This window comes from Sapajus apella, unplaced genomic scaffold (genome assembly GCF_009761245.1).
Source record: "Sapajus apella isolate SASKATOON/1434 unplaced genomic scaffold, GSC_monkey_1.0 scaffold41, whole genome shotgun sequence".
Lineage (NCBI taxonomy): Eukaryota > Metazoa > Chordata > Mammalia > Primates > Cebidae > Sapajus > Sapajus apella.
In genome coordinates this window covers 9,506,879-9,531,363 of record NW_022436981.1, presented here as the reverse complement: position 1 = coordinate 9,531,363, position 24,485 = coordinate 9,506,879, and the positions used below count along the sequence as shown (strand labels likewise).

The 24,485-nt window shown below is 38.8% G+C and overlaps 1 protein-coding gene across 4 annotated transcripts in view; it reads left to right on the top strand.

Annotated features, from left to right (window-relative positions):
• Positions 1-24,485, top strand: part of PKHD1 (PKHD1 ciliary IPT domain containing fibrocystin/polyductin) — a 496,842-nt gene that overhangs the window by 225,342 nt on the left and 247,015 nt on the right. For all 4 annotated transcript variants that reach the window (XM_032299663.1, XM_032299664.1, XM_032299662.1 and 1 more), the window contains 4 exons: positions 972-1,107; positions 3,499-3,745; positions 15,695-15,872; positions 23,709-23,904. In XM_032299663.1, the coding sequence (XP_032155554.1) occupies positions 972-1,107; positions 3,499-3,745; positions 15,695-15,872; positions 23,709-23,904 (757 nt within the window). The remainder of the gene's footprint in view (positions 1-971; positions 1,108-3,498; positions 3,746-15,694; positions 15,873-23,708; positions 23,905-24,485) is intronic.

The window sequence follows — 24,485 nt, the reverse complement described above, 5'->3', positions numbered from 1 at the left end:
TAACACATGTACACATTTGTATAACTACCACCACCACAATCACGACACAGAACAGTTGTATCTGCCCCAGTTCCTAGTTCCATCTTTGTAGCCACAGCTTCCTCCTACTTTAAAACACTGGGGATCACTAATCTATTCTGTATCACAATAGTTTTGCCTTTTCAACTATCATATAAATGGAGTCATAAAGTATGTAACCTTTTGGGACTGGCTTCTTTCACTCCTGAATGCCATTGGGATTCATCTAACTTGTTCATGTATCAACATTACATTCCTTATGACTAATGAATGGTATTCCATTAGATCGATGTAACACAGTTTGTCTATCCATTCATTTGTTGAGGTGCATTTGACTTGTTTCCAGATTTGGTGATTATAAATGGAACTGCTATAAACATTTGCATCAGATTTTTATATAAATGTAAGTTTTTATTTCTCTAAGGTAAATATCTAGGAGTTGAATTGCTAGGTCATACGATAAGGGCATATTTAACTTTCTAAGAAACTGCCAAACTTTTCCACAGTGGTGGTCTCATTTTGCATTCCTCTAGAAACACAGGAGAGTTTTAATTCTTTCTCATCCTCATCAGCACTTGCTATTGTCACTATACTTTCATTTATCCATTATAATAGGTGCATAGTATATTTTCGTGTGATCTTAATTTGTGTTTTTCTAGTGAATAATGATGTTGAACATTTTTTTTCCCTGTGCTTATTTGTTATCTGCATATTTTATTTGCTGGATTATCTTTTGAAGGTTTTTTTTTCTGATTTTTTGATTGTCTGTTGTAATTTAAGAATTCTTTCTATATTCTGGATATAGGACCATTGTCATTTATGTGATTAGCAAATATTTTCTGTTAGTCAACAGCTTGTTTTTTTAATCCTTGTTTTTATTAATGCATTATTAATTGTATTTTGTGTCCAGTTTTCTTATTTTGCTTTCTTTATTTTTTTCTTTTAAATTACAGGGAAGCCTGTGTATGTCATCTGGGATTAAAACTCCTAAAAGATGGGAACTGATGGTGTCTAACACGACCTTTGTTAATTTTGATCTCATCAACTGTGTGGCCATTAGAACCTGTTCAGGCTGTTCCCGAGGACAAGGTAATTATTTGAATAGACAGAACAGATGATAAATAAGGCCAATATTCAAATCAGTATTATAAATAGTGGCACATACTTTGTGAATCATTATTTCTTTCAGTTATAAGATTGCGTCAGTAGAAACTGTTGCTTAAATCTCCTAAAAGAAATCCTGGAGGTTCTCCCAATGCAGCTTCTGCAGCTCCCTGTCCTCCTCCTATTGTGGTGCCTGTCACATTCTATCATTATGGTCCTATGTCTCTGCTGGACTCTGACCTTCATAAAGGCAAAGATCATGTCTTCCTTCCTCAGAGTTTTATTACTAGTACCTGGCACAGAGCCAGGTGCCTAGGAGGCAGTTCATTGATTAAATGAATGAATGGAGTTAGATGGGTAGGTACCTGGGTATAAACTAACATGCATACAACCTTTCCTGAAAGAGCCAAAGTTTAGGTACTTAAGGTTTTCAACAGTCCATTGCTTGATGTATGCACAAAGGGAACCATATGAATTCTTGCTCACTTTTTAACCACATCTCAGAGGTGGTAAGAAATAACTTGGAGGACTCATGGGCCAAGGTGGAAGAGGTAGAGAGTAATCTAGTTGATTTAATCATTGTAAACAGCCAAACCAAGTAATTCAAATAAATATGCTCTTGTGGTTTGAATCACCAATTTAGATAATTGTTTGTTTTTTTTTAATTAAATGAATAATCAGCAAGTCTCCACTTGACTTTTTTTTTTCCTATGTAGGCAGAATGAAAGATTTTTTTTTTATTTGGGTGGCATCTGAGTTTAGGATTGTAGAAATAATAATGGAAATAAAAATGCCTCATAACAAGTGCTTGCAATCACAATTCCTTAATTCTTTAAATCTTCACTATTTCATATAATTCATGAGACATTGAAAAAAATCACACTACTTCTGTGAGCTCCAGTTCCTCTTCATGGAATAAATATTGGCTACACCCTCTCTTCAGTTGCTTAAAACTGTCTATTTCAGGCTGTGCTTAAAGACCTAGGGGGTGCAAATATGAAAAACACACAGTTTCTGTCCTCCAGGAACTCTTGATTTGACACAAAAATAAATGTCCAAGCCCATTATTGTAAGAGAGCATGATGAATGCAGTACGAGAGGACTCAACAAAGTCAGTGAAGGGGCCAAGAAAGGGGGTCAGGCAAGAGTTCATAGAGGGTATTCCTGAGTAGGGTTTGGGAAGTTGAATAGAAGTTTGCAAGAAGGTATATGAAAGAAGAATTTAAAGGAACAGTATACTCAAAGAAATAGTATCCAATAAGCAAGTTTGCTTGGAAAATCACATAGAAGTCCAATATGACTGAAATGTAGAGCTGCAGGTGGTTTGTGGTATTAAATGAAATACAGAAGTTGCAAGAGGTGCAATTGTGTAGACTTTCATGCATGAATTAATTCACTGCATGTACTCTATTGGGACACAGAATGAAAACATTAGAGCCTCTATGTGTACCTTATTTTCTTTTCTTTTTTGTGTATTTTATAATGCACACAATACATTATGGTATGGTAGTATATGTACTGGGAGATGTGTACTCAGTTTTCTTCTTTTAATGACATGGGTGTGTGAATTAGATCACTGCCATACTTTCTAGGCAATTGGACTGACAGTACCAATGAATCACATGGGGGTAGTATTGGGGAAAGACTACCAAGAAGTGTGGCCCTAGAGCTAATAGTTAGAAAGTGTATTACTAAAACTGTTTGCCTAAGTGATTAATTGAGTTTTGCTGTTGAAGGTAAATGTTTAAAGTATGAACCTCATAGTAAGAGGTATTGGAGGGTTTAGACACATCACAGAGGAATGGAAGCAGAAAGATTGGAAGACTAAACCATAGCATCTTTAGTGTTTAGTAAGTAATAAATTAATGTGTTCTGTTTCTATTTCCAACTAGACCAGAGTTTCTTACCTTTGGCGCTATTGGCATTTTGGGCCAGATAATTCTTTGTTGTGGGGATTATTCTGTGCATTGTAGGATATTTAGCAGAATCTCTGGTTTCTACCTACTAGCTGCCAGTAGTACTGCCAGCTCCCCAGTTGTGAGAGCCAAAAATGATTGAAACTACTTCTATATGTCGCTTGGAAGGTAAAACCAGCCCTGGTAGAAAAATCACTGCCCTACAATGTGAACTATATACCACATGAAGGTAGGGCCAATGCTGCTCTTACACCTTTTAGTATCTCTAGCATATACCAGAGCTTGGCATATAGTCAACAATCACTGTAAAACACCCACAGAAAACACCTTTTTTCTTGTATGAATAGGTGAATTGTAAAACTGGATAACTATGCAATTTAAATCCTGAGACCGTTACTCCAGTGAATTTAGTTGCTATTTGTGCCATTGTGTAATAATCTTTCTGTCTTCCAATTTATAGGTGGATTTACTGTGAAGACTAGCCAGTTGAAGTTTACAAACTCTTCAAACTTAGTGGCATTTCCGTTTCCTCATGCAGCAATTTTGGAAGACTTGGATGGGTCTCTGTCTGGGAAAAATAGGAGTCACATTCTTGCTTCTATGGAAACCCTTTCAGCTTCTTGTTCGGTCAATGCAAGCTTTGGTCGGGTTGTCCATGGCAGTGCCTGTGGAGGAGGTGTTCTTTTTCATCGTATGTCAATTGGTTTGTAAGTAGAGTTAACTATACTTTTTAGCATGCTGATGAGCATGCATCTGTTATTCCTGCTGTTGAGGCTTATAGAAGGGAAATTGTTTTCTAGATTATTTGAAGTATGTAGCTCTACTGAAGTGAAATGGGAATAATTTTGACAGCTGCTGAATCATGAGTGTATAGTAGTTTGAAGTGGACTTAAATGGCAGTTAACTTGCAACATTCCTGGACCAGATCTCATAGCCTGTGACCTCTTATTAACATTTTGGGCTAATAACTTCTTCTTAAAGAGACCTACAACCAACAGAGAGTTTGAAATAAATTAAAAGTATTATTTAAAAATTCTAATAATGTACACTCTCATTTATATACATGTACTCTTCCCAAGCTCTTTTTAAGTGTTCAGTATACTCCGGAAAGCAACTGCTGATACCTCCTATTACCTGCAAAGTTGCTTCACTTCAGTTCATTTTCCTTGTTAATTTCATGAACTATTGGATTCCTACAATACATTTCCTATTAATGTTGGAGCAAGGACTTCTCGGTTATGCTACTCAAACTACCATTAAGTCAGCAGCTGGGCTGTTTATAATGCATTGTGGGATTGCTCCTGCCCTCTTTAATTTCCAGGTAATGATTGCTGAGTGTCTAAGGTTCTGTCTTTTACTTATTCCAAATGCATTGTATGTATTTAGCCACACTTCTTTTCTTCCTTTAAGTGTCCTAATTCCATGAATATTAAGTCACGTAATTCAGTCAGACTACATTGGCCTCTTATTTGAACAGGTAAACTCCAGGGAGTGAGAATCATTGTGATTAGGACCGTACTGACTGTGTGTTTTGAATGCATATGGAATAGTGCTTTGGCATTCTGGCTTGGAAGCCTTAGCAAGGCACTGCTAGCACTGAATAGTCTGCAGGTTTTTTATTTTTCCTTTCTATAGAGTTCATTTTTCTACCTAATGATAGTGAGCCCAATTCCAGTGAGTAAAATAATAATATCTAGGGATATATTTTGGTTTCTAATCGTTCTGATTGGGTAGAGCATGATTTTTTCTTTATTCTCAAGGATGCAGCCTGATTTTTATTATTTTAGTGTTTTTACCAAAGATGTTTTAAATGAGTGTTTCGAGAGTTATAAAAATTAGTGATTTATTTCTTACATGCATTTTATCAAATGAGGAAAATAGATTTGTATAGTTAAAAGGTACATTATATGCTTCTATAATATTTATTTCTGCATGATCTTGGTAGTCCTTTATTACGCTTTACTTTGAGATCTACTGGTAGGCTGTCTCTTGCAGAGGCACTTGTCAGTAGGCTCTGTAGAGCCTCAACCTTGTTTGTACATTTGCTCTCTGAGATCTTTGGGACGGGATATTAAGGTTCTTGCCTTGGCAGCAGGTCATGATCCCACCACTTAGGAACTGACAAGGTCGAGAAAAATGTAAGCCTGATGCTGTATTTTAAGTAGATTCAAAAGGGTCTGGCAGGATGAAAAACTTATCCTAGTTTTCCTGGATTTTTTCTTGTTTTAAAAAGGAAAATTCTATGTTCCAAAAACTTCCTCAGTCAACTAGGATGATTGGTCACTCTAATCCTTAGATTCTATTTAAAATGTTCAGGTTGACTCACAGATCTATGGGCAAGTACCCAACTGACCCTAATTAGCCACCTGGAAGTCTCAGCCTGCTTCTAGTTACAAGTCTCTTGGCGCTGATGTTCTCACCTCTAGGAGAGGCAACTGAATTAGATGATCTCTAAGGCCTTGCTGCTCAAAGTGTTGTCCGTGGACCAGCAGCAGCAGCACCAGGATTTTCTTAGAAATGCAGAATCTCGGACTGGGCCCCAGTTGTCCTGAATTACAGTGCCCAGGTGATTTATATTAAAGTCTGAGAGGCACTCCTCTAAGGCCCTTCTAATTTTATCTTTCTATGATTCTATCCCTAGTTATTTGCACTCAGTGGCTTGATCTTTGTCCCAAAGCATTATAACCTCATTAGGAACATGTCAGAGCTAATGAGCAATTTGAATTCAGCATAGATACAAACTTTGCTGCATTTCATGGAGAAGGGATTAATTTGTTGTGCTATTTGCCCTGGGGCAAGCACCCTAAGAGTTGATTTACAAAGCTCTCACAGTCATGATCTTTTGGGGTTGCATGTTGATGGAGATCTAATATGGCATAAGCACCCTGCTGTCTTCACTTTCAACCCTTACCTCCCTCCCGCAGCAAGAGGTCCTGAGAGGGCAGGGAGTGAGGCTTTACATAGCTGCATAAACAAGACATCCTCTTCCCCCTTTGCTAATAACCAAGCTCTTGGAATGTGAGTTTTTCCTTGGTAGGCCCCCTGTCTGGTCCATTTTCACTATAAGTTCTGTGTTTGACGTTGGCAAATTTCTATTCCTGTCCCTTACTACCTTAAATCTGAAGGTGCTTACCTTTCTGGCACTTCCTGCTTTACTGGTTCCTATGACTCAAAGCCAACAGCTGAGCTGACAGAAGTACTTAAATATTTGAAGTTGGCCACACAATTTAATATTCGGGTGAAGAAAAAACTGCCACTCTCTACAAGGCAGAGTCTAGTTTATATTTTGTTAAAATGACAACATACTTGATCTGCATGAGTGATGCTTATACTGTTTTCTCTTTCATCGGCTCTGAAAACATGCTTTCTGTAGAAGCCACAGGTATTCTGGATAGCGTTCCTTTCCCAGCTTCTGCTTCTACCAACTTCCCTCTATAGCCTCAGTGTTCCTGGTGAGACAGGGGAGGTGTTAGTTCTGCCAATGTAAGTCAGGACCTCATAACAGAAATACATGCCAGTGCCTGTTTTTCTTCAGGGTCCTATAATGATAAAATGGCCCACATAGTTCTTGAATTTATATATCCCAAACTTCAGGTAAACATTTTTGTGTGTGTGTAGATATAATTACACGAAACAAGTACAATATGATCAACAGGTTGTTGTGGGCAATTTTTAGATCCCCCTAGTCCAAAGTGTGATGTGCCCTAAGAGTGAATTACCTGCCATATATCTAAGACTTCATATAAAAAAAGAATGCAAAATATATCAATGATTTGTTTATATTGATCATATTGAAATAATATTTCGGAAAGATTGGGCTGAATATATTACTAAAATTAATTTAACCTGATTATTTTAACCTTTTTAGTGTAGCTACTCTACTTGCCAAAATGGGATTTATGATTATTTTCTATAGACCTGTTTCTGGATGCTCAGAATCCCACGGATGCAAATACTGGGGTCTAAATAAACGTAAAACATGGAGTCATCCTTAACTCATCTTTGTACCTTATTTCCCACATTAATTACCTCCCAGCTCAATTTTCTTTCCTTAAGAAATCTCTCTTGAGTCTTTCTACTTCTCTCCTTCCCCAAATCCTTCTCCAGTCTGGGCTGTCATAACTTTTCACCTGTAGAATCACAACAGCCTCTTAGCTTGCCCTTTTGTGGTGCTTAAATCTCTGAACTTTGTAAATGCAGATCTGATCTTGCCATCCATTTCTGTGCTTGAAACTTTTAAAGAATTCTGAGTGCTTTCCAAGGAAAGCCTGACATTCCTAATGTGTCTTGGAGTTTCCATGACCTGCTGTCTGCTTTGGGTTCCAGCATCATCTCTCAGCGTTTTATTCTACTTTTCCTGCATTCTGTCCCCTAGCTACCTTCAACTTCCTTATGCTTTTCAATTCATAATATTCAGCTTCCATGAACTCAGCATAGAGGTTGTTTTCTCCGCTAGGCTTCCCTGAGCATTCTCTGTAGGCTTTGATATCTCTGTTGTGTGCTAGCTATTTTTTTTTTTTTTTGAGACAGAGTTTCGCTCTTGTTACCCAGGCTGGAGTGCAATGGCGCGATCTGGGCTCACCGCAACCTCCACCTCCTGGGTTCAGGCAATTCTCCTGCCTCAGCCTCCTGAGTAGCTGGGATTACAGGCACGTGCCACCATGCCCAGCTAATTTTTTTTGTTTTTTTTTTTTTTAGTAGAGACGGGGTTTCACCGTGTTGACCAGGATGGTCTCGTTCTCTTGACCTCGTGATCCACCCACCTCGGCCTCCCAAAGTGCTGGGATTACAGGCGTGAGCCACCGTGCCCGGCCGTGCTAGCTTTTTATACTTGCTCTAATCAGTACTCATAGCACCTGCAAAGCTTTATAAATTGTCCATCTCTCCTCACAGATGGTAAAAAGGGCAAATAGAATTTTTCTTTGTTTGTATTATGATGCCCCAAACCATGTTTAACACATAGCAACTCAATACAATTACTGTTGGGTAAATAAATATAAATAAAAAATAGTGGACTACCCCCAAATCTTCCTTTAGTGTCATTATTGTCCATATCTCTCCTAGGACATGTTCATGAGGAGCCCACAACATTCAGCTTTTCTTCAGAAGAGCCAGGAGTAAAATGATATCCCCAGTCTTCTAAAATTCCTAGGAGTATCTAACATTTAAGAATGTTCTTTCATAATGTTCTCTGGGCTTTTACTTTTCTGGGGCAATCATTTGGCTGGAAGATTTATTTTAATTGCTGATTCCTTCTCTATCCAACCCCACCCTACCCCGACTCAGTCATCAGTTTGCCTTTATTTGTAATTGTTTTCTTGGCCTGGTAGAATAGAAACATAAAACTGTGATAGAGTGGATGTGAGCTCAACCCTCATTATTATCTGGGAAATTTTTGTCATTGTTGTTTACAGCAATCTATAACTTCTTCACTTGTCAGACACTCATTGAGGTATCAACAAACCAGACCTTAATTTTGTCTTCTAGTGATTGTATTGAGTGTGAGGGAAATTAGAAGAGCTTGCAAGATTTTGTACGGTGGCTGACCAATCCTTCTGAGTTTATATAGGACGAACATAAAATTGTCAGGACAGATACACAGTACATGTTTGAAATTATTTTTCAGAGAAGAATAGAGAAGTAATTAACAGTCTTTTGTGGAAAGTCCCTCTACTTCCTAGGTATATTTTTTTGGATAAGTTACTTTACCTCTTTTTGTTTCAGTCTTTTAAATCACTAAAATGGGTATAATGGTATTTATCTCTCAGGGTCATTGCTTGGCATGTATGTAGTAGGTACTCTGTAAAGAATATTTTACTTTTGTGATTTACAAAACAATGCATAGGCATATTAGTAATTGGATAGATTAATGTAGAATTTTTGTTTCTGAGAAACAAATGCTTGACAAGGGAATTAAGTTTTTTCAAATGTAACTTAATCCAATTCCTGAAAAATAGGGACAAATTTATAATAATCACATGACATTGTACTAGCCCAGCAAAACCTCCCAGGTGGTTTTAGAATCTGGGGTCAGTCGGGGCATAGGCTTCAATTCATTGTGCCCCAGAACCTTCTGTTTCTTCCTTCCCACCTCTCCTGGAAAATAAAAGGTTAATGTTCTTGTTGATCACCTTGATTCTTAGATCTTGCTTAATATCCTCTCCTGTAGTGCTTGCGTTCAGTTTTTACCTATGTAACCGCTGTTAATGTGTCAGTGTTCAAAGTATGAGGCACCCCCTGCCTCTGTGAATGCAAAAGTAAAGAAGAGTTCAAATGGAAATTTTGGCCTAGCTTTTCCTCTAATAATCGCCTAACTTTCCTTCCTAGGGATAAATAGGCATGGCATCACTAATGGTATCTCTTCAGTCCTTAAAAAACAACCCTGTGAGACAAGAAAATTCAAAGATGTATTATCCTCTCTTGGCAGCAAAGGTTACAGAATTAAAATAGAAAAAGATCTAAAAATCATAATGGACCCCAAACTGAGGAATATCATCAACAATATTACATGGATATTAAGTTTTATGAATAATAAAAGGGTGCAGTGGTATGCCGGTAAATGTTTAACAACTAGCTCTCCAGAATAAAAAGCTCTGGTTTATTGCATTTGCCTAATTCTATGGTGAAAATACGTTCACATGCCTTATTTCAAGCTTCCAACCTGATAGCAGTGAACATGAACTTGGGAAGAAGGGTCAGTGATTAGCTCCCACCAGCCAGTGTTAGTCATCCCCATCACAGCACCAGTATGCATATCTATATATGAACGGGAGACCAGGCTTCTTGGTCTAACTTCCTACCTGTTATGTAAAATATTTTTTAATCTCTCTGACAAGCAGTCGTCTACCTGTCTACCTTCTGGTTGCATTGCTTCAATGACAGTGCTCTCATGTTCTCAAGCAGCCATTCCAATTGGACTCAGCAAATCAAAAGTAGAGATGCAATGGTATATGGTCACCCAAAGCAGGATAATGAGCATCTATTGCTTTTCTTCATGGTTTAAGATAGAATGGGCAAGAAATATCATCTTAATATAACAGCAAATAACAATGTTGCAAAAACTGTAGATAGTTCCTTAGAGGAGACATATTTAAGTGTTTCTGAATCCATAAGGCTGTGAATGGAAAAACCTAATGATAATGAAATGTTACGGAATGGTGGCAGGTCAGCAGATAGAATAGTGGTGCTGTGCCAACGACTGTTATGAGCATGGTATGTTTTTAAAGGATGTGCATGCAAAACCATGCCACAGAAATCTGTTGGCTGTGCTTATAATTTTGACTTTTCTTTTCTTTTGTGAAGTAAAAGATGAGAATGACAGCAGCAAGCACAAATATTCAGAAGATGTTTGCAACACCGTTTGAGGCTAGGTATTGTGGTGTGTCTGGCTTAGGAGATGGATAATTATAAAGGATTTATTTCACAGTTGTTTCAAATCATGAGCATTTAGAGCTCAGTGCAATGCTTGTCTTTAATACACAAAGATTAAGATTCTGCACTCTCAGAAAAAGTAAGCTAATGGTAAACAAAAATCCGGGAGTTAATATATGCTCTCATTGGTATTGTTGATTGCCTAACAAATCCTTTGTGGGATTCAACAGTTCTTCACAGTACATGGGCACTAAGTTACATAACTGTTTAAGTAACTATTATGGTAAGTTGGTACTTTGACCAGGAAGTTTTTACCAAGTGATAGTGTTATATTTCTAATGGAACATTTCCCTGAATTAAAAACAGGTTTGGCTGGGCATGGTGGCTCATGCCTGTAATCCCAGCACTTTGGGAGGCCGAGGCGGATGGATCACCTGAGGTCCAGAGTTTGAGACCAGCCTGGTCAACATGGTGAAATGCCATCTGTACTAAAAATACAAAAAATTAGCTGGGCATGGTGGCACCTGTAATCCCAGCTGCTCAGGAGTCTGAGGCAGGAGAATTGCTTGAACCCAGGAGGCGGAGGTTGCAGTGAGCTGATTATGCCACTGCATTCCAGCTTAGGCAATAAGAGTGAAACTCCATCTCAAATAATAATAATAAAATAAAAAATAAACACGTAAATATTAAGGCAGCCGACAGAAAAGGGAAAACAACATGTAAGGCTTACAGCCCTTTTGTGTCTTTGATCATAGACAGGAGGAGCTGTTGCTGATGCAGAGTTAAGGGTTAACATTTAAAACAGACTGGTTGCCTCCTGATTTCTTGCACATAAAGCCATGAGAAGTTCAGGGAGAGACTTCTTCCCCTAGTAATGAAGCTCTCTGCTGCTAATGGCCCATGCAGACTCCCTTGGCTCCTCCAAATTAGAAATACTTTTGTGCTCCTTTGCTTCATTAACAGTAAAGAGAGGGAGATTGGTGGCTATTTAGGACATGGGGAAATTGGTGGCTATTTAGGGCAAGTGAAAATTGTAGTAATTATGGTTGGTAAGTTCTCTTCGTGGTGTTTTTTGACTCTTAATGTTCTTTTGGTGCTTTTCAGAAGAGCCCACCATGGTCAATTCTGGCATTTGGTCTAGGAGGACAGGAGATGATCTGACTGAATTTTTGGCTCGTGGTGTTGGACAGTACAAGGCATCTTGCCTGATGAAATACAGGTCTTTTGCATTTTGATTTGCTTTTCAGAATGGATAGCATATCTGAGTGCTTACCATATGACCCTTTCTACTACCAGCTGTGTTAAAAGTGTTGTATATGTGATAACCTCCTTCTCTACCTGTATCACACTATAGAAAGCTGGTGCTGCACATAAGTGCCTACAAAACTGCATCCCTAATAAACCTTAGTTGAGAACCAAGGCTCTGAGAGAGTACATGAAAAAGAAATAAGAAAGGATAATTTAGGCCTGTAATCTCAGCACTTTGGGAGGCGAAGGCAGGTGGATCGCCTGAGGTCAGGAGTTCGAGACCAGCCTGGCTCACATGGTGATACCCTGTGTCTACTAAAAATACAAAAATTAGCCAGGTGTGGTGGCGTGCTTCTGTAGTCCCAACTACTTAGGAGGCTGAAGCAGAAAAATCACTTGAACCTGGAAGGTGGAGGTTGCAGTGAGCCAAGATCATGCCACTGCACTCTAGCCTGGGTGACAGAGTGAGACTCTGTCTCAAAAAAACAAAGGTAATTTAGAACCACAGTGTGCTGTGGTATATCTCTGGTTGGCCAAAGAGTTTGCTTCAGATAATTGGATTCTGACTGGAAGGAAAGGAACATCAAAAGGAAGGTACAATGTTTCCAAAGACAAACAAAACCAAATGAATGCTACCAGTTAGCAGTTTGACACTATTTGAAGAGGGGCCATATTTGTTTGGGTCTTCAGAAACCAGAGAGGTGATCTGAAAAATGCTCCCTTCAATAATTGAAATTGTAATCTATAGAAATGGAGTCAGGGAAAATAACATCTTAAAAATTGGTCTATAAATGTGGTATTAATTGAAATTTCAGGAATAATTAAGTCTAGTCAAGGTGACCAGGGAAATTCTTGGGATCACATTGCTGGAATTAACAGTGTTTCTGGAAATATCTACCCAATTGTTTGTATCATCACATATTGAGGTTTTTTTTTTTTTTATGATCAAAGTGATGTGCATGAGAAGATAGGTGAGGCAGGAGGAATTAAATGTGAACAGACGGATGCATTTGAATGGAATGCTTCTTCTGGTTTATAGTTAAGATAAAACTAGTTTAAAAAGTGGTTTAATTGAGAGCACTTGACTAGGATAGAAGAAACATGAGTTTTTAAGGAAATCATATCATTTTCCTAGACCAGAGACCATTATTAGTGCGTATTGCTTATATGTGCCCAGGAGAGATTTTCTGGCCACTGACAGTGTTTGTCCTCTTGGCAAATATCCTACTGATATGGGGTTGATTGCATCAAGCTCTAATAACTTAGGATCCCCCAGCTGCTAATTTCTTTTGAAAATAAGTTTGCAAGAAATCTCTTGACCTTCATGTGGTTTTCTAGGTAGACTTCCAAGTTGGGGAGAAATGTTACTGCATAACCAGTTGGAGTGTTCTGGTGCATAAACACTTGTTTATTCATTCAGAAAATATTTGGTTTACTCTCACTATATTAAAGGCACTTTTATTTTTTATTATAAATCATTAACCCAAAATTCTGATTTATCAATTAATCTCTCGTGGATTTAGGTCTTGTGATTCATTTTTCCAAGCCCGTATATCTCAGTAAAAGCTGGAAGGACATACTTTTGGAACCTGAAACTCTTCGAATCATTCTCTGGACTCCAAGAAATTTAGATATTTCTAATGTGTTTTATTTACTGACCACAGTACTTACTGTAGCCAATTTTGATATTTCTTAAGTTCTAACTTACCTCTTCTTATCATATTTGTTTTACGTTTACATCCCTGAAGCTTATTTTTATTTGCTAAATAGTTGGGCCAAATTGTTACTGGACAATATCCTGGGACTATGGGACTCATAGTTTCCATCAGGGGAAGAGAGAGCCATTGACTGAGGGCAAATGGCTGGAAATTTTAAGAAGGGCAATTTAGCATTCTAAAGCTTTTCTAAAGATTAAAATTTAAAACTAAATTCCAGAAATAGAATGTTTTCTATTTGAAGATGTGAACACTGCGTAACTGAAAGAGGGGAGGGATAAGATGTCTCGGTGGAAATCCCTGCATTGGATTGGAAGTTAGAACAGATGGTCTTTGTGTTCATTCTGATTCTAAGAATATAGGTTGAGAATTGTCCATTAGTTCCCATTTAAATCCTGAAGGGGTGGGGTGGGGAGGGGTGGATAACAAACCTAAGTATCTAAAACACAAAGAAATGAAGAAATTTTCCCCTCCTCCGAGATTTGTAAAGGTTCTGTTAATGCTTCATAGGGAAATCTGAAAAAAGAGTAGTTCTTTCATTCCCAAATGCCCTGAGCATTTTTCATCCCTTTCATTTCATTAATTAACGAATGAAACAAATACATTTAATCTTGCAAGAAATATGTGTCAAGTGCTACATTGTCAGGCTCAGTGATCTGTACCATGGAAGGGTTTTGGGTATGTTTTTAAATGACTGAATATCCTGAATAAATCTCTAGACATTCAAATAAGTAGTGCAGAATGGTAAATCTAGCATATTTGAGGTTCTTTCTTATAAGATATTTAAGTAGATATTGTTAGCCTTGGTGAGTACTTTGTGTAGATTACCTTTATATTTCATAGTACCTATATGAGATCTATTCTATTGTTGCCTCCATTTTAAAAAGAAATGAATCTAAATGTTAAAAAGGGTAGGAAATTTGCCTAGGTTTATACATCTACTGGGTGCTGATCTAGATTTCAGTTGATACCCATTTGGTTCCAGTGTCCAGATGTGCAACACTAAAAAAAAAAAAAAAAAGTTCCTTTTTGTAATATTCCACTGGCTTATAAATTGGCTTTAGATATGCTCATGCCCCATCTCTCTGTGAAAACCCAATGTCCTCGTTTGTCTCATTTCCCTTACTTTGGGAATTTAATTATCTGCCTGCAGCAAAATGCCACAGTCAAATATTTTCATGAAAACTAAACCAAAGGAGGAAGAACAGTCATAATGTGTATTGATTTTTTTTTTCCTGGCTTTTGCTTTATTTCTTTAGGTCTACTTTGACTATCTTTTAGGGTCTAATCATTGGCTAAATCTATGTTTTAATGAAGTCTTAAGAATCATTTTCTGGGATGGCTATATAGAATAAGTTGGGTAACTGGATTCACAAATTTCTAGTTCTGATAACTCACATATTGCTTTTGCTCTACATTGCCTCAGTTTCCTCATTTGGTAAAATGCGGTTCTTCTAGAACACTTTACTTTAGAAAATGTCACTGGCTGCTTTTGGAAGATCTCATCTATTCATTTTTCATTCATATAACAAATATGATTTGGGTGCCATTGTGTGCTGGGCTCTGCGCCAGGGCAGAGGATACCAATAAGAAAGGGGAAAACACCTCTAACTTATGGATCTTATAGTCTATGTTTTTAAAAAAGCAAAGCCAAGAACACATAGGTACTGTAGTAGCAGTGACCACTAGGCATTACACAAGCCCACAGAAGATGAGCAGGTGTCCTCATTATTCTAGAGAAGGATGCTGAAGCCACTCCTGCGGGGCATTTGGAGTTGGCCTGCTGAGAGTCTCAGCACCTAGGTGCGTCAGGGACCCAGGTCTCTCAATTGTTCCTTATGTGAATATCCAATTACCAGTAATAATGTTTTCTGCTGCGATAAATCTGGTCCAAGGCAAAATTCTGGCTATAAACATTTCTTTGTTAAAATTATAGTATATAGTCCTGGCTCACACAAATTCATTAATGTGACATTTATTAGTAGCAGAGGTGGCAGTTAGCCAAGATCATGCCATTGCACTTCAGCATGGGCAACAAAAGCAAAACTCTGTCTCAAAAAAAAATAATATTTGAGAGTCACTACCTCCAGTTCACCAGGCCATTGTGATAGGCAAATGATCCAATGGAAACTTCCCACTGGGTTGTTTTTACTCACACAGTGACTGCTAAAACCTTCCTAGACATACAACTAAAGAGGGCCTAAGACATATATGGAGAAAATAGAAAGATGATTTGCAATTGACAGAAGAGGAATGCATTGGATTCAGAATGAGCAAATAATCATGCAACTCATTTTTTTTTTCCTTTTAAAATCACTCTAGAGCAAATACTCCTGAGGTTTCTTGTGATTTAACCGTGACTGACAGCAGAAATAAAACAACCACTGTCAATTATGTACGTGATACATTGTCTAACCCTTATGGCTGGATGGCCCTGCTCTTGGACCAAGAGACCTACTCATTGCATTTTGAGGACCTGTGGATCAACAGATCTCTGCAGGTAACCCAATTCATTAGTTGATATGTCCCATTCTCATGGGTTCTTATCTTTCTTTGTTTGAGATTGAAAACAAATGGGTTGAAAAAGGAGCAGTTTATCTCATCATTGAAAGTCTTGGCGTATTCTAATGCTGATAAAGAAAACTGCAGTAGCATTTTGACCAGATGAATACAAGTTAAATATGAGATTTGGTTTCTGTTTTAACTTGAAAATTTTAGAATCTATTTACGTGTTATTGTGAATGTAGAATGGTTCTGCCTAAAAATTTGAACTTGTTAATACAATGAGAAACAACCTCTACAGATCTTATAGAATTGCATTTCTTTAAAAATTATTGGTTAATAGCCAATTTACCCTAGAGAGAAGTGTTTGTAGCCAGAGAAAATGCCTTACCAAAGCATTTCTACGTTGCATACTGCCACCTTGTGGTCAAATATTAACTTGCAAATAGAAGTCTGAGTCCCCAGGCTGGATTGGGTTAAGGGAGACAAATAACAGCAGTGAAGATAGCAATGGCCATGTGGTAACATGGCCTACTAGAAGCAGAGATGGTCGAAGGCTCCCATTGGAAATAAATAAATAAATGAAAACATAGTAAGCATATGAAGCCTTCATTGGCAACCAAGGTAGCCAGGTTCACTCATCAAAATTGACTAGAAGGCTGGTGTGAACCACAGAGAGAAGGAAGAGCTGTGTGGGAAGGGGAACCCCATCCTCCAGCCATGGAAGGCAGTAAGTGAGTGCACTACCCAGCCGTGAAAACTGCTTTTTCCACGGAATTGTGCAACCCACGGATAGGAAGATCCCACTCGTGAACCCACATCACCAGGACCTGGTGTCCTAAGCCCAGAACACGCAGATTCTTACAGCCTCTCAACTGGAATCTACTTAAGCCTACCAAACTTCCAGGGGGAGGGGCGACCAGAATCGGCTTCTGCTGCCTGCTGTCTAAGCCATTTGAGCTCCTTGGAGGAGAGGCAGCAACCAGCACTGGGACCTGTAACTGCCTAACACGCTAAGCTCCCTGGGTGGGGGAAGGGTGACACCCATTTCTATAGCTCTAGGCTGCACTTTTCCCCAGCTGGAGCCAGGGAGGCTGGACGGCTTTGTCCCAGTCTTGTCCCCACAGCCCAGCACACCAGCTATGGCAGTCTGCAGCCAGAGTGCCTCTTCAGGCCTAACTCTGAACCATCCTTCCTCAGTGGGCAGGGCTTCCCCACAGGATCTCTGATAACTCCAGCCAGAGGCTCAGGGACAGAATTCAGATCTCCCTGGGCATGAGCCCCTAGAGGGAGGGGGTAGTCTCTGTGGACCTGCAGACTTAGCCTCTACTCCTGGTATTTCCGAGGAATCTAGGCAGCCCAGACAAGTGGATTGCCCCCGGTGAAACACACCCTCTCAACCCCAGGACAAAGTGCTTCATTAAATGGGTCCTGCTCCTTATGCCAGAGAACTGGGTGAACCCTCCAACAGGGTTGTCAGACACTCTAGAGAGGAGTAATTCTGCTGGCATCAGGTTGGTGCCCCTTGAGGTCAGAGATCCCGGAAGAGGTAACAGGCGCCCATCTTTGCTACTCTCCAGCCTCCTTGAGTGACATCTCCAGGCACAGGAGCGAATCAGATGAATATGGCCTGAAGTGAATCCCTAGCAAACGGCAGCAGCCCTATGGAAAAGGGACCTGAAAGAAAAACAAACAAGCAGAAAGTGACAACAGCATCATCAGCATCATCATCAACAACAACAGCAACAAAAAGGCCTCCACAAAAACCCCATCCAAAGATCAGCAGCCCCAAAGACCAAAACTAGACAAACTCAGAAAGATGAGAAAGAATCAATGAAAAAATGCGGAAAACCAAAAAGACCAGAGTGTCTCTTCTCTAAATGATCACAGCGTTTCTCCGTCAAGGGCACAGAACTGGATGGAGGATAAGATGGATGAATTGACAGAAGTAGGCTTCAGAAGATGGGTAATAAAAAACTATGATGAACTAAAGGAGCATGTTCTAACCCAATCCAAAGAAGTGAAGAATCTTGAAAATGGTTAGAGGAATTGTTAACTAGAATATCTAGTTTAGAGAGGAACATAAACAATCTGATGGAGCCAAAAAACACAGCACAAGAATTTTGTGAAGCATATACAAGTATCAATAGCTGAATTAACCAAGTGGAAGAAAGGATATCAGAGTTTGAAGATCGCCTCACTGAAATAAGACATGCAGATAAGAATAGGGAAAAAAAGAATGAAAAGGAATGAACAAGGCCTCCAAGAAACATGGGACTTCATAAAAAGACTGAACCTATGATTGATTGGAGTACCAGAAGGAGACAGGAAAAATGGAAAAAAACTGGAAAAAAACACTTCAGGATGTTATCTAGGAGAACTTCCCCAACCTAGCAAGACAGGCCAACATGCAAATTCAGGAAATACAGAGAACACCATTAAGAGACTCCGTGAGAAGTTCAACCCCAAGACACATAATCATCAGATTCTCCAATGTCAAAATGAAGAAAACACTGTTAAAGGCAGCCAGAGAGAAAGGCCAGCTCACTTAAAAAGGGAAGCCCATCAGACTAACAGCAGACTTCTCAGCAGAAACTCTACAAGCCAGTGGAAATTGGGGGCCAATATTCAACATTTTTAAAGAAAAGACTTTTCAACCCAGAATTTCATATCCAGCCAAACTAAGCTGCATAAGTGAAGGAGAAATAAAATTCTTTCCAGATAAGCAGATGCTGAGGGATTTCATTACCACCAGGCCTGCCCTACAAGAGCTCCTGAAAGAAGCACTAAATATGGAAAGAAAAAACTGGTACCAGCCACTACAAAAACACACCAAAGTATAAAGACCAATGACACTATGAAGAAACTGCATCAACTAGTGTGGAAAACAAACAAATAGCATCATGATGACAGGATCAAGTTCACATAACAATACTGACCTTAAGTTTAAATGGACTAAATGCCCCAATTAAAAGACACAGACTGGTAAATTGGATAAGTAGTCAAGAACCCATCTGTGTGCTGTATTCAGGAGGCCCATCTTATATGCAAAGACACACACAGGCTGAAAATAAAGTGATGGAGGAAAACTTACCAAGCAAATGGAAAGAAAAAAATAAGCAGGGGTTGCAATCCTAGTCTCTGATAAAACAGACTTTAAACCAACAAAGATAAAAAAAGACAAAGAAAGGCATTACATAATGGTGAAGGGAACAATTCAACAAGAAGAACTAGCTATTCTAAATATACATGCACCCAATACAAGAGCACCCAAGTTCATAAAACAAGTTCTTAGATACCTACAAAGAGACTTAGACTCCCACACAATAATAGTGGAAGACTTTAACACCCCAATGTCAGTATTAGATCAACAAGACAGAAAATTAACAAAGATATTCAGGACTTAAACTCAGCTCTGGATCAAGTGGACCTAGTAGACCTCTACAGAACTCTCTACTCCAAATCAACAGAACGTATATTCTTCTGTGGCAGTTATTCCAAAATCTACCACATAATTGGAAGTAAAACATTCCTCAGCAAATGCAGAATAACTTAAATCATAACAAACAGTCTCTCAGACCACAGTACAATCAAATTAGTACTCAGGATTAAGAAACTCATTCAAAACCACACAATATCATGGAAATCAAACAGCCTTCTACTGAATGACTCCTGGACAAATAATGAAATTAAGATAGAAATAAAGAAGTATTTTGAAACTAAAGAGGACAAAGAGACAATGAATCAGAATCTCTGGGACACAGCTAAAGCAGTGTTAAGAGGGAAATTTATAGCACTAAATGCCCATATCAGAAAGCTAGAAAGATCGCAAATCAATACTCTAACATCACAATTAAGATCTAGAGAGGTGAGAGCAAACGAATCCAAAAGCTAGCAGAAGATAATAAATAAGATCAGAGCAGAACTGAAGGAGATAGAGACACGAATCCCCCCCAGTCAATAAATCCAGGAACTGTTTTTTTTTTAAATTAACATAATAGATAGACTGCTAGCTAGACTAATAAAGGAGAGAATAGACACAATAAAAAGTGATAAAAGGGATATCATCACTGACCCTACAGAAATAAAAACTGCCACCAGAGAATACTGTAAACAGGTCTGTGCAAATAAACTAGAAAATCTAGAAGAAATGGATAACTTCCTGGACACAAACACTTTACTAATACCAAACCAAGAAGAAGCTGAATCCCTGAATAGACCAATAACAAGCTCTGAAATTGAGGCAGTAATTAATAGCTTACCAACCAGAAAAAGCTGAGGACTAGATGAATTCACAGCCGAATTCTACCAGCAGTACAAAGAGGAGCTGGTACCATTCCTTCTGAAACTATTTCAACCAATTGAAAAGGAGGGACTTCTCTTTAACTCATTTTATGAAGCCAGCATCATCCTGCTACCAAAACTGGGAAGAGACACAATAAAAAAAGAAAATTTCAGGCCAATATCCCTGACGAACATCAATGTGAAAATCCTCAATAAAATATTGGCAAACCAAATCCAGCAACATATCAAAAGACTTTTTCACCATGATCAAGTTGGCTTCATCCCTGGGATGCAAGGCTGGTTTAACATACACAAATCAATAAACATAATTCATCACATAAACAGAACCAAAGACAAAAACCGCTTGATTATCTCAATAGATTCAGAAAAGGCCTTTGATAAAATTCAACATCCCTTCATATTAAAAACTCTCAATAAACTAGGTATCAATGGAATAGCTCTCAAAATAATAAGAGCTATTTATGACAAACCCACAGCCAATATCTTATTGAATGGGCAAAAGCTAGAAGCATTCCCTTTGAAAACCAGTACGAGACAAGGATGCCCTCTCTTACCACTCCTATTCAACATAATATTAGAAGTTGTGTCTGGGTAGTAAGGAAAGAGAAGGAAATAAAGGATATTCAAATAAGAAGAGAGAAATTCGAGTTGTCTCTATTTGCAGATGACATGATTTTATATTTAGAAAACCCCATCGTCTCAGCTGAAAAACTTCTTGAACTGATAAGCAACTTCAGCAAAATCTCAGGATACAAAAGCAATGTGCAAAAACCACAAGCATTCCTTTACAACAACAACAGGCAAGTAGAGAGCCAAATCATGAATGAACTCCTATTCATAATCACTACAAGGAGAATAAAATACGTAGAAATATAGCTGACAAGCAATGTGAAGGACCTTTTCAAGGAGGACTACAAACCACTGCTCAGGGAAATAAGAGAGGACACAAACAAATGGAAAAATATTCCATGCTCTTGGATAGAAAGAATCAATATTGTGAAAATGGCCATACTGCCCAAAGTAATTTATAGATTCAATGCTATTCCCATCAAACTATCATTGACAGTCTTCACAGAATTAGAAATAAACTCTTAATTTCACATGGAATCAAAGAAGATCCTGTATGGACAAGACAATCCTAACAAAATAACAAAGCTGGAGGCATCATGCTACCTGATTTCAAACTATGCTACAAGGCTACAGTAACCAAAACAGCGTGGTACTGGTACCAAAACAGCCGTATAGACCAATGGAGCAGAACAGAGACTTCAGAAATAACACCACTCATCTACAACCATCTGATCTTTGACAAACCTGACAAAAACAAGCAACGGGGAAAGGACCTTTTATTCAGTAAATGGTCCTGGGAAAACTGCCTAGCCATATGCATAAAACTGAAACTGGACCCCTTTCTTATACCTTACACAAAAACCAACTCCAGATGGATTAAAGACTTACATGTAAAACCCCAAACCATAAAAACTCTAGAAGAAAACCTAGGCAATACCATTCAGGACATGAGCATGGGCAAAGATTTCATGATGAAAATGCCAAAAGCAATTGCAACAAAAGTCAAAATTGACAAATGGGATCAAATTAAACTAATGAGCTTCTGCTTAGCAAAATAAACAAACAACAAAAAAAACTATCATCAGAGTGAATAAGCAACCTACAGAATGGAAGAAAAATTTTGCTGTCTACTCATCTGACAAAAGTCTAATATCCAGAATTTACAAGGAACTTAAACATATTTACAAGAAAAAGAAAATCCCATCAAAAAATGGGCAAAGGATATAAACAGTCACTTCTCAGAAGAAGACATATACATGTCCAACATATGAAAAAAAGTTCAACATAACTGATATAACTGATCATCAGAGAAATGCAAACCAAAACCACAATGAGATACCATCTCATGTTAGTCAGAATGGCAATTATTAAAAAGTCAGGAAACAATAGATTGTTGGCGAGGCTGTAGAGAAATAGGAATGCTTTTACACTGCTGGGGGGAATGTAAATTAATTGAACCATTGTGGAAGATAGTGTGGCGATTACTTAAGGATCTAGTACCAGAAATACCATTTGACCCAGCAATCCCATTACTGGGTATATACCCAAAGGATTATAAATCATTATACTGTAAAGACACATGCACATGTATGTTTATTTCAGCACTATTTATGATAGCAAAGACATGGAACCAACCCAAATGTGCATCAATGATAGACTGGATAAAGAAAATGTGGTACAGCTACATCATGGAATACTATGCAGTCATAAAAAGGAATGAGAGCATGTCCTTTGCAGAGACATGGATACAGCTGGAAGCCATTATCCTCAGAAAACTAACACAGGAACAGAAAACCAAACACCTCATGTTCTCATTCATAAGAGGGAATTGAACATTGAGAACGCATAGACACAGAGGGGAACAACACACAACAGGGCCTGGTGGGGGGTAGGAGGTGAGGGGAGGAAACTTAGAGGATGGGACAATAGGTGCAGCAAACCACCATGGTACACATGTACCTATGTAACAAACTTGCACGTTTTGCACACATATCCTGTTTTTTTTATTAGAAGCAATAAAAAAAATTAAAAGAAATGGCCACCTGGAAAGTGGGTACATTTTTCCATATTTTTAAACAGCAATCCAGTGGAATTCCCTAAGCTGCTTTTCATGCTTTTAACATATATATTTCTTCCTATCTCATCATACATATTCCCCCTAACAGCCATGAGAGTGTATCTTAGGGAGACAGCCGTGCCATGGTTATGAGGAATTCAGAACAGAATTGCTTTTGATCTTCTCACCATGCTTTCAGAAAGGATGCACACTTCTCTTTCCTTGCTTGAGATTCCTGTGAGAGCATTCTGGAGAATTTTCATGCAGTGAGAACAGTAGGATGTGCCTCTGGAGGTGGATACCCTAGGTTTATGTCCTGACACAGCACTCTTCTGCTTTGTGATATGGGGCAAGCTGCTGAACCTCAACTGTAAAATGAGACAGTAAGAGTAACAGTCGGGGTGGGGAGTCTTTCAAGGACTGAATGACTGGAATGAGTAGTGCCTGATTGCATAGTAAATGCTTCAACATTGTTATCTATTATTGTGATAAATGGATGACAGGCCTATCACTACCTGCCTCTTCAAGTCATGGGAAAAACTGGAAAGGCATTCTAGACCTGGCCTTGTCTCTTCTAGCTGTTTGACTTGAGGCAAGTCAGTTTACATGTCTTGGCCTTGGTTTTCTCCTCTGTTATTGAGATTGTGAAACAAGATGAACCTTATGACATCTTTCAGTCTTCATAGTCTGATTTCACCGCTCTAGTTATGAATTTTTTTACAACATAGATTTAAGTCGGCCCATTTCCCACAAGAAAAGTACAGTCTGGGTCTGACTGCATGATTTCTAAACTGCCCCATTTGCGTTCTCTGTGGTTGTTTTGACAGGGGGGTATGGTGGAGTCGGTGGAATGGGGGGGTTCCTTAATAAATGAGCACTATTGCGTTTTTCTTTCACTTCCAGTACTCAGCAACCTTTGACAACTTTGCTCCTGGTAATTACCTATGGCTGGTGCACACAGATTTGCCGCCCTACCCTGACATCCTCCTAAAATGTGGGAGTCGAGTGGGTCTGTCTCTTCCATTTCTTCCATCACCAGCTCAGAACCAAGGCTGTGACTGGTTCTTCAATAGCCAGTTGAGGCAACTCACCTATCTGGGTAAGTATCCAATTGGATGAATGTTTTGGGAGCACATAGTCAGAAGTTGCCAATCACCCTTGAATTCCAGACATTTGTGCTGTGAAGTATTGAGGATCTGAGCTGTGTGTTACAGTTGAATGAGTGTGCTCTGAAGTCCGACTGCCTGGGTCTAAATCCCAGCTCCAACACTCACCAGCTGGCATACACAGAGTCTCTCTAAGTCTCAGCCTCCTCCTGTGTAGAGAAGTATGACCATAGGGCCTACCTCAAAGGATAGGAAATTTAATAAAGAATAACATGTAAATGTCTTGAGCAGAGAGTCTAGCCCACAAAACATGCTTGCTAGATATTGGTAGTTATTATTATTATTATTATTATTTTTTTTTGAGACGGAGTTTCGCTCTTGTTACCCAGGCTGGAGTGCAATGGCGCGATCTCAGCTCACTGCAACCTCCGCCTCCTGGGTTCAGGCAATTCTCCTGCCTCAGCCTCCTGAGTAGCTGGGATTACAGGCACGCGCCACCATGCCCAGCTAATTTTTTGTATTTTTAGTAGAGACGGGGTTTCACCATGTTGACCAGGATGGTCTCGATCTCTAG